Source organism: Neopsephotus bourkii, unplaced genomic scaffold (assembly GCF_033783945.1).
Source record: "Neopsephotus bourkii isolate Nb327-2 ecotype Australia unplaced genomic scaffold, CSIRO-AGI_Nbou_v1 NB_1810, whole genome shotgun sequence".
NCBI classification, from domain to species: Eukaryota; Metazoa; Chordata; class Aves; order Psittaciformes; family Psittacidae; genus Neopsephotus; species Neopsephotus bourkii.
Window position 1 is genome coordinate 282,279 of NW_026902283.1, and position 11,232 is coordinate 293,510.

General features: G+C 39.0%; 1 protein-coding gene across 3 annotated transcripts in view; it reads left to right on the forward strand.

Moving 5' to 3' along the window:
* RNF180 (ring finger protein 180) overlaps positions 1-11,232 on the forward strand; it is a 71,226-nt gene that overhangs the window by 41,739 nt on the left and 18,255 nt on the right. For all 3 annotated transcript variants that reach the window (XM_061342674.1, XM_061342675.1, XM_061342676.1), the window contains exons 5-6: positions 4,560-4,785; positions 9,487-9,612. In XM_061342674.1, coding sequence (XP_061198658.1) covers positions 4,560-4,785; positions 9,487-9,612 — 352 coding nt within the window. The remainder of the gene's footprint in view (positions 1-4,559; positions 4,786-9,486; positions 9,613-11,232) is intronic.

Sequence of the window (11,232 nt, forward strand, 5' to 3'; positions counted from 1 at the left end):
GGTTGGAAAGAACCTTAAGATCATCCAGTTCCAAGCCCCCTGCCATGGGCAGGGACACCTCACTCTAAACCATATTCCCCAAGGTCTCGTCCAACCTGGTCTTGAACACTGCCAGGGATGGAGCATTCACAACCTCCTTGGGCAACCTATTCCAGTGCCTCACCAACCTAACAGGAAAGAATTTCCTCCTTATACCCAATCTAAACTTCCCCTGTTTAAGTTTTAACCCATTACCTCTTGTCCTATCACTACAGTCCCTAATGAAGAGTCCATCCCCAGCATCCCTATAGGCCCCCTTCAGATACTGGAAGGCTACTGTGAGGTCTCCATGCAGCCTTCTCTTCTCCAGGCTGAACAGCCCCAACTTTCTCATCCTGTCTTCATATGGGAGGTGCTCCAGTCCCCTGATCATCCTCGTGGCCTCCTCTGGACTTGTTCCAACAGTTCCATGTACTTTTTTATGTTGAGGACACCAGAACTGCACACAATACTCCAAGTGAGGTCTCACAAGAGCAGAGTAGAGGGGCAGGATCACCTCCTTCGACCTGCTGGTCATGCTCCTTTTGATGCAGCCCAGGATATGGTTGGCTTTCTGGGCTGCAAGCGCACACTGCAGCCAGCTCATGTTCATTTTCTCATCAACTAGCACCCCCAAGTCCTTCTCCACAGGGCTGCTCTGAATCTCTTCTCTGCCCAGCCTGTAGCTGTGCCTGGGATTGCTCCGACCCAGGTGTAGGACCTTGCACTTGACATAGTTAAATTTCATAAGGTTGGCATCAGCCCACCTCACAAGCGTGTCAGGGTCCCTCTGGATGGCATTCCTTCCCTCCAGCATATCAACCCAACCACACAGCTTGGTGTCATCAGCAAACTTGCTGAGGGTGCACTCAATCCCACTGTCCATGTCAGTTAAACAAGACCAGTCCCAACACCGATCCCTGAGGGACACCACTCGTTACTGGTCTCCAGCTGGACATTGAGCCATTGACCACAACTCTTTGTGTGAGGCCATCCAGCCAGTTCTTTATCCACCGAGTGGTCCATCAAATTGATGTCTCTCCAATTTAGAGACAATGATGTCGTGTGGGACAGTGTCAAATGTTAGGGATAGGCTGGAGAGTATGGAACTCTGGCTGGGGACAGGTGAGCAGTTAACAGAGAGTTTGTGGGTCAGGGTTAAATGGAAGATAGTGATGGGAGACATTACTGTTGGGATCTGTTACAGACCACCTGATCAAGGAGAACCTGCGGATGAAGCGCTGTATAGACAGATAGGAACAGCCTCACGCTTGCAGGCCCTTGTTCTCATGGGTGACTTCAACCACCCTGACATCTCTTGTTCAGCTGAGAAAGTTGGGACTGTTCAGCCTGGAGAAGAGAAGGCTACGTGGAGACCTCATAGCAGCCTTCCAGTATCTGTAGGGGGCCTATAGGGATGCTGGGGGTGGGCTCTTCATTAGGGACTGTAGTGGTAGGACAAGGGGTAATGGGTTAAAACTTAAACAGGGGAAGTTTAGATTGGGTATAAGGAGGAAATTCTTTCTGTTAGGGTGGTGAGGCACTGGAATAGGTTGCCCAGGAAGGTTGTGAATGCTCCATCCCTGGCAGTGTTCAAGACCAGGTTGGACAAGGCCTTGAGTGGCATGGTTTCTTGTGATGTGTTCCTGCCCATGGCAGGGGGTTTGGAACTTGATGATCTTAAGGTCCTTTCCAACCCTACCTGTTCTATGATTCTATGATAACTGAAGACTTAAAGTCTATTTTAGAGCTGCAATCATTATAGGTTTATTTATGTACAGTTTATGAATAGCATAGAACAGATTACCAAGAGGCATCTTCCAAGGTGATGAAGCAGATCATGCATACTGCACACTTTCAAAATGTGAGGTATGTGAATGTGCAGCAAATGAAGTCTTCCTCTTAAATTGTAATGGTGAAAATGTGACTTCTTAAGCTTCCTACGCCACTGTTTCTCTTTTTGAGGTATTGTTCATGTAGGAGAGTAGGAACAGTTGTCTCTGCAAAGAGACTCCAGTTTTATCTACCTTCACATTAAGCATGCAAGGGCAGAAGGAATTTTTTTCCCTCTTAACCAGTTTAGATTGTAAAGCACTCAAACACCAAAGCTCTGGCTGTAGCTGGAACATATGGGCACTGCTTAATTGCAAATGCACAATAATGCCTGTTTAAATTATTGTGTATTAGCTTCTTGCCTAAGGAGGTTGCTCTGCTTTTAGCTTTGCAGTACAAAATTATGCCATGTGCCTAGATAGGTCTTTAAGTCTTTTGAGAAGGAGTACAAAGCTGTAGAAAAGTCTTCCTTTGATCCGCTAAGGAGATTATTCTTAACTAGGGTCTAGTTTGCACATCAGGATAATTTTGATCTTCTTTCTAGTTGCAATTGGCTCTGAGATTCTCCTGTTTGTGTATCTTACCATGATTACAAACCTATCTCAGAACCAGCCATTATCCTTGTCAGCCATGTTGCCACTAACACCCTTATTTACCTAACTGCTCACACAACATGTTTAACTTGCAGCCACTGAGGTAGGCAGCTTCTCTGTACACATTTTATATTTGAAATCAGTACTTATCAAAACCAGTCAGCAAAAGCTTGCTTCTTCCCTTTCTCTGCTTGCCTCCATCTTTTCATTTTGTGCTAGCTTCTGTAGATGTTAGTCCCAGCCAGACCTCTGCTGGCTGCTCATCAGTACAGTCTGGCTGCCCCTGCAGTAAGTTTCAATATACACTGAATTTCTGTGGGCCTCTCTCAAGTCTGGCATGGAGAAAATCAAGTTGGAGTGATAAGTGCTGAGGTAAGTACTACAAGAAGCACACAGTTATTAATGCTTAGGGTTGCACAAGAGCTTAAGTCTGGACACACTGATAAAACCAAACTGTCTCCATGGGTTTATGTCACAGCAGGGCAGAATTTATAAGCCCTCTTGGCACCTAGTGTTCTGGAAAGTATGATGTAAAAGCTGAGCTGGACTGACAGGATGAATGCTTATCCAGAACTAATAGATTCTCAGTAAATACTTCTACTGTGTATTTTTTAATTAGTTCCCCAGTACCCATACTGTTAGAATTATTCATTATCTGCAGTGTCCAGTATCCCAGGTTGAAGTGGACTGACTACTGAGAGACAGCAGAAATCCAAATGTATTAGCCATATATGCTATCTAGAGACTCCCATCTGTACAGCAGGGACAAAATAACAGTCATTAATATTTGGTATACCAATGTCAGGCAGTGGTTGCCAGTAATGGTCTGTGAGTGTCAAAAGTGGCTTGTGAAATATACAGCTAGTGAGCATGCAAATTAGTTGCAAATCAAGCAGCTGCTCTAGCACAGAGTAGTACTTATTGAGTTGAAGTGCATCAACAGATGTGCTTAATGTCAGTAATAGGTGTCTGGAAAGACATGTGGAGCTAGTGTTGCAGGACTAGCAAAGTACCTACAGAGCAGTGGTTGAGCAAGGGACATGAGGGTATTAAGGATGGATACTGGAACTTGCAAGAATTCACAGATTCTACAAGGCTGCTTAGAATTAAGACTCTTAAACTAAGATAATGAGACAAGGACTGGGAATTTAAAACAAGAGGCATGAGGGAAAAGTTCTGAGCAGCACCTGATACCCTCCTCTGTCTTTGTTCTTTCCTGGTGGGTGTCTTAGATACTGGGCTGTGTTGGGTTCTGTTAGATGTGAAACAGGGAGTATGTATAGAGGAGCTAGAGCAAAGTTACTGTTTCTTGTATGACTCCCATACAGATGAAAAAGATAGCTTTATTTCTTTAAGCCAAAAACCTCAGATGAAATTAGTATCAGATCTTCAGATTACATGGAAGGGTTTAGTTGTCTTACAACACAAAAGGAGAAACCTGGCAATATACGCGAGGTGTTACACTTACATGGCAAGTACACTGTTTGGGAAGTCCAGCTATGTTTCCCTATGAATATATCAATGCAAGAAAATTTGGAACACATGTGCTGGCAAAAACCAGCAGTTACCAAAGATGGTAGAGGTTTCTATACTCTACTCTCTTCTCTGAGGTTTAGATTCTGCATTATAGTAATAAAGTTGTGGCTTGTTTCAAACTGTGAGCCATTATTCTTGCTGAAAATGCCCTTTGTAAATTACTTTTCAAAGGCAGAGCAATCCAGGGGTTATTTTTAGAGAATTGTTGCTTTGGTTTGCCTTTATGGCAATGTAACCAGGTATTTTGGTAATAAAATTACAAATAAATTTTTAAAATCCATATTAAAAGAAGGAACCTGATCATAGTACAGTTTACTCAGTCTTTTTGCTTTTGTTATTTTGTTCTTTTACTGTCTCATGTGATTCTTGTTCACCTGTCCCACAGAACGCATGTTCTGACATTCCTCTTATCATTATGTTTTGTCATCTCGTTGAAAGTAACTTGTATTAAAAATTAAGAGTATCACCAGTGTGTACCAGCTTCTGAAGTGTTTTTGAAAGTCACCTTCCTAGTGATTGGTTTATCCAAAATTGTTATGAGCTGAGCTGTGAAATGATGTTTTATTTTTCTTCTTGCAGACTGCAAACGATAACCTGCATACAGATGATGAGCATGACCTCAGAAGAGATAAAGAAAGCTATCTCTGTGCAGTGTGCCTGGATATTTATTTCAATCCTTACATGTGCTATCCATGCCACCACATCTTTTGTGAGCCTTGCTTAAGGATGCTTGCCAAAGACAATCCAGCCAGTACTCCATGTCCACTGTGTCGCACTACAATTGCCAGAGTCTTTTTCCAAGCAGGTATCAAAATGCAAGTTTTTAAAATAGAGAAAAGTATTTGTGGCTTTCCCTATTGTATTTATGGCCTGAATAAATATGATATGTAGTTTAAAGTATAGTAAGGCCCTGTTAAAAGAAAAAATAAATTAAAAACAGCATGCAACGGGCCACATCCAAAATGCATGCAGAACAAAATTTAATGACGTTAATCCACTGTAAGGTCTTCTTTGCATTTAACTCCTCCTAGGACTATTCCATGCAGGCTTTCTTCAGTAGCGAGAAACTATTTTGGATGCATATTTTAAAACTTTTTGAATTTTGAAGTGCAATTCTGATATTTTGCATTTCGTTGGCTTCCTCTTGCTAAATGCTCACAGACTCCAAATATAATAAACATTTTCCTAAAATAACCTACCAAGAAAAGCATTTTTAAAATTACTAACATAACGACACACCAAAAAATGCACTTTTCTTGGTTCTATGGTTTTAATTTAGCTATGAGTGAAAAGAAAGACTGGCAGAACTATATCCTCCTCACTAAACTTCTTTTAAAATTCTCCCTTCCTGGCCTCTTACACCCTCACCTCTAGTGTTCCTGACTTTTAGCAATAGGAGAATGTGGTGGATAAGAGGTGTTTGATGTGAGAATAGAGGATAGAAGAGGGTAAGCAGATGTAGATGGGATACCTGGAACAGCACAAATCAGTTTTTTATGCCTGGACCTTAAAAAGGTAAATTCAAGCACCATGGACAAAATTGCAATATGATAACTGGAGCTAGGCCTTTTTGAGTTCCTAAAATGTGCATAGACAGGTCACAAAGTAATGGAAATGACTCAGCCACGCAGGAGTATTTGTTTATTTTTGCATGCTGCAGAGATCTTGCAGCGATCCTTTTTAAACTGGGAGAATGCTGTGATGATGACAGGTTGAGGATGCAGAGTATTGAAGTATGATACCACATTATCAGCAGACCTATATTTCTGTTTGTGCAGATTCTTGCTCTGCACAAGCTCAACTTTGTATAATTTGATGGCAGACCAGTTCAAAGAACCAACTGGGTCAAATATGAATTCCTTTAGGTAGGAAGGAGGCATTTTTCAGACAACCTAACCAGTGAACCAGGATGGTTCAATTTATTGCTGCTGGTGGCCAGAAATAGGGACTGACTATATCAGTACTGCAGCAGGGAAAATGGATGGAAACCTGCAGCCTGAGCACTCTCAGCACCCTGCCTGGCTGGTGTATAGAGGTTTCAAGCTGTTCTCATTTCATTTGCTTAATGTTTGATGCTCCTTTGGATTTGATATACAGATGAAGTGTGTTTCACCGGTAGATAATTACTTTTAGTTGTTTTTTGAGGGCTACTTAAATTAAAAAAAAAAAAAAAAAGAAGAAAAAGCTACTTAACAGATTTGATGCAGCAAAATACTTCTGGGAGAGCACAAAGAGAAAATACAGATGCTTGCAAAAATGTATTTGCAAACTTTTCAACACATTCAAAGTACTGCTATTTAAATGAAATATTACCATTATTATCTGCAATTTTTGAGTACTTAATATGCAATGTGTAAAATGGGAGGGAATGAAGAAGAGGGAGCTGGACTCTTCTCACTGATGCCCACTGACAGTAGAAGCACAAACTGAAATACATGAAATTCCATGTGAACACAGAACACTTTTTCACTGTGAAGGTTGTCAGACAAGTTGTTCTGAAAGGTTGTGGGGTCTCCATCTCTGGATACTCAACACCCAGCTGGACACCCTGGGCTGCCTGCTGTAGCTGACCGTTTTTGAGCAGGGTGGGTTGGACAGAGCCTTGGGTGACATGGGTTAGTGTTAGGTGTCTCTGCCCATGGCAGGGGGTTAGAACTAGATTATATTAAGGTCCTTTCCAACCCTATTCTATGAATCTGTGATTCTGTGACTGACTGATCTCAAGACATCCCTTCCAATGTAACCCATTCTGTGAAAATATTAAAAAGGTATGTACTGGTTTTGAGGAAAAGTAGTTGTGTGGCTAAAGTGTAAATATACTGTCATAAATACATAAACAGGGAGCCTAGTCTAAACAGAGAGTCATAGCAATGTATGTTTAGTATTAACAATTTCAGATGAGAGAAATTCATATGGCCTTACAGCAGCTATTTGTATATTGCTGTTCAATACATAGCAATATATGCTTGACATGGCAATATATTTTGAAAAGGATACACTGAATTTACTTCAATTTGTTATACATATATTAAGAAAAATACTTTGTAGTTTTCAAGCGCATAACATACTGAGCAGCTTTTAAATCAACCAAGAAATATTGATGATATCCTTAGAGAAGTCAGTAAAATCAACACATTAAGGAAGATGGATGGTGCCAGATCAGTGTAAAGGGTAGTAAATACTTTTTTTTACTCAGGAGATTTAGCAAGCCATATAATAGTTATGCTAATGTCACTGCTGCTATAGGTTTGTGCAGCCAGCAAAGCAAAGTTGCTAGCATTCTTTGCGTATTTCTATAATGCCACAGCTGAGAAGACTTACTTCACTCTCTAATTTATTCTGGACATTTTCTACAGCTTTGCTTTTGTATAACTGTATTTTACCTTACAAGGATGTCTCAAAAAGAAAACATTTAAGGGTATATTCAGAAATTCACTTCTTAGCTTGTACAGTTTTGCAAACTGAATATAACTACAACAGAAGGTTGCGTGGAACATGTAAACAAAAAGATGAGGGCTAGGAGGTTCAATTACCCAATTATGAGAAAAAGAGTGCTTAAACCAGAGCTACAAAGCTGGATGTGACCTATGAGGATACTTTCTTCAGCCTGTTGCCTTGATCAAGTGAGCTTTTTTTACTGTTCCCTTTAGAGTGAGTTCCAGTCCAGAGAGGGTTAGGATTAGGTTTAAGGTTAAGCTCTGATGGTGTCTGTTGTGCATTCCCATCTTTTTTAAAGGCTTTATTAAAAGTCCTTCTCACATCAGGATAAAATCCTGTCTAGTCAGTTGATAAGGGTGCCCAGGATACACCTAAGACAGCTTTTGATCTGATAGCTACAACCCAATTAAAGTAACCCTGAAAAAGTCCTTGAACAGAGTAAGCATTACTTAGCAACAAGTAAAAACATCGGTGTTTTATCATCACTGTTCTCAGACTAAAGTCAAAAGCACAGCACTGTACCAGCTAGTAAGAAGGAGAAAAAAATAATCTCTACAGCTGAATCCAGGACACCAAGAAACCTTCTAAAAGCCAGTAAGGGTTGTCACCACTGCCTTTTGTGAAAAACAGGAACTGGATACTTGACCAGAGATTTCAGTATTTGAATCTGGACAATAAAGTTGAAAGAAGTGTGTTGATTTTTATGACTGGTAGAAGAAAACTAAAATATTCTGTGTTGATATGATGAGAGGCAAGCAGAGTCTCATCAGAGGCTATTTCTGTGAATCTGAATAGTATTTAATCCAAATATGTTCAGTAGTATATAAAGTTCTTGCATAAAAATTAACTGCTAGTGAAAAATGCACATTTTGTTCCTTTTACATTTGGGAGAGAAAATGGCCTCTTTTCCAATTGGTGACAGAGGTTTATGGGTGCAGTAGCATTGTTCTTGCATAACGAGATAGAAGGATTTAGAGATTTCTGTGGTCTGCATGTGTTGTGTTGCTTCATTTCACCTGTGTTTTGGCATGGTGAAAAATACAGGATAATTTTTAGAATAAGACCAGGTGGAGAGGGGTTGGCTTCAAATCTGACAATGCCTTCCTCTTATTCAGAAAAAGCTACTGCAATCCAAGGGCATTTGGAATTTTTCCTTCTTTCTGGAAGCTCACAAAAAGCTTAGGTTTCTCAAATTTGCCAAAAAGATTTCATAAAATACAGATTATTGAAAAATCATGTACAATTTCAATGAAACAGGTAAACAAATAATGCATAAGACTTTTTGAAGGTCTGTGAAGGGTCTTTTTTTTCTGTTAAGGTACAGAAGGAATTATGGTAGCAGCTGCTGGTATTTATCTAGAGCCATGATGGTTTGAAGAGTCCAAATGTGGGGGGTTTGAAGTTTTCCCTGTTAACTTCTAGCTTAGCAACTCTGCTACAAAGTAAATCACTTACATTGTTAAATTGCTATGGATAAGTTAGTTTTGAGTTTTGATTTGCAGTGCATGTAGGTATTTCACAAGATTGTATCATGAGAAGCTGGTGATCTCTTGAGACTAATAAGGTATGTCAACTCTTGCAGTGTACCATTAGTCATTCTACAAATGAATTCCTGTTGATCCACAACATTTTAAAAGTCTCAGCAAAGATTATCAGACTCTTCCCATCTCTTTTCATTGCAGACTGTTACTGAGCAATACTGTTAAACAGAAAAGCAATATGAACTAAGAATGTGTCAGTCCGTACAATAGATGTCATTTTGATTCAGTATCAGTTTTTTACATGAAATGGCCTGATTTATTATATGCTTCCTTTTTGCTAGATTGCCATCATCATTCCTAAATGGAAACAAAAGGAACAGAATCAAAACAGCCATGTTTAAGACTTGTTCTTGCTATATCTGGAAATGTTTGGGTTCATGTGATATTAAAACAGCTTAAGAGATGTTATAATTAGAGAAAGGCTTACACAGTAGATAAAGCTTTTTTTTTTTGTATTATAAGTGTATGCAAATTATTGCTATATTTACAGCATTGATTTGTATATTCTTTCCCATTAATTACCATAGAACTGAACAACTCCACCAAATCTTTTTTTCCTACGGAATATTTGAAGTTAAAAGAAAATTTTCAAAAATCAAATTCTGCAAAATGGCCTCTACCAAGCTGCAAGAAAGCCTTCAGAGTTTTTGAAGGTAAGTTCTTTAATTTTTCGTTAAATTTCACCCAGTCTTGAGTATAATATTTGAAAATAAGTCTTTAGCTAATACATGCCATAGGAAATCAAAGATGGATGATTATTAAGGTAGAGCTGAACTAAATTATCTTGGGTAACTTATACACAGTGCTCTGAATCTGAGGATAAACTTCAAATTCTGAAAAGGCAATTGGTGTGTGTGTGTACCTTTTTATTTATTAAATCTTCAATTTTGTGTACAGTATCAGAATAATTGTAGTTTTCTCTTTTGGAAAAATTGTGTCTGCATCGTGGAATAAGGAAAATTACTCAATTACTCTGGAAAGAAAAAATTCTGAGTGGGGTCAGTAGAGACATAAAAAAAAAATTACAATCACTTTTCTATGAAAGCATATAAAAAAGCTGGAATAACATCACATGTATTATTATGTATTGTTTGTTTCATATATGAAAAGGAGTAAAGGCTGTAGGTTTTTTAGCTTTGTTTTCTGCTAATTACATGAAGAAATCTTAGTCCTCTTTTGCTACTTTAACACTTAAACATTTTCATGGTTATTAACTAGTTGTTAACTGAAAGAGATATAAGTTAGATCACTGAAATGTGGGATTCACTGTTTACTCCATTTTCCCTGTTTTCAGTCTGATGGCCTTTCTTCACCAGGCCTCATCTACGTTTACTTATAAAGTTACTTTCTGTTGTGCTGAGTCTTCTTAGCAAATACATTTTTCCTGTTTGTTAGAACAATACAGATTGCTTCTAAAAGTAAGTGGAAAGAATAAAACAGGACATCCTTTTTGTGTTACTTTTGTGAGTCTACTCAGGCCTTTCTAGAGGTAAAATTTCATAAATTCTAGTCCTCCACTTACAAAATTGTGTCACACAAGGGGATGATTTGATACTGAAAATAACAAGAAATGCTCCTATCAAAAAATAGCAGACTTGAGAAGTTCAAGAACTGATCATCTTTGGTATTACTCAGAGGAGAAGCTGTTGGCAGGAGAACATGAGTATTTCTTTTCTCTAAGGCAGTTAATGTAATGTGGATGTTGATGCTGATGTAATACATTATGTGTGTGACATAGTTCATGTATGTTCCGTACTGTCATATCAATTATGTCTTTCATAAATATGAAAAGCTACCATGCCGAGCCTTGTGCAAAGCATAAATAATTAAAACTAAAAGAGAGATCACAGAGGTTTAGTATTGTGCTGCATGAAAATTGGGCATGTCATTCCACCACAGTAATTCTGAATCCTGGATTTATGTGTCTCCAAAGGATATCCTGTAAGTCCCACACCAAATGGGAACATGACTACATCTGGTTAATAGGAAACCTGAACCACATAGCTGTCTGAAACGTTGTCTTTGCCTTCTTAAATGCAAGGGTCACTGCCATATCCCTCTCTTCTGACTTTTTATTTGAATAAAAACTCCTGCAGTGTTTATGTCAGTTCAAAACACAAAAGTATAATATTTTCTTCTGGACTGCTTTTTTTGGCTTACAGCTGCACTGTGTTTGGCAGCATCTAAAACTCCATATTTGGTTTTCTTAACTTTGCTTATGTTCCTGTCTCAGGAGGCTCCCAGGGATACACAGACATAGAAGACTCAGCATA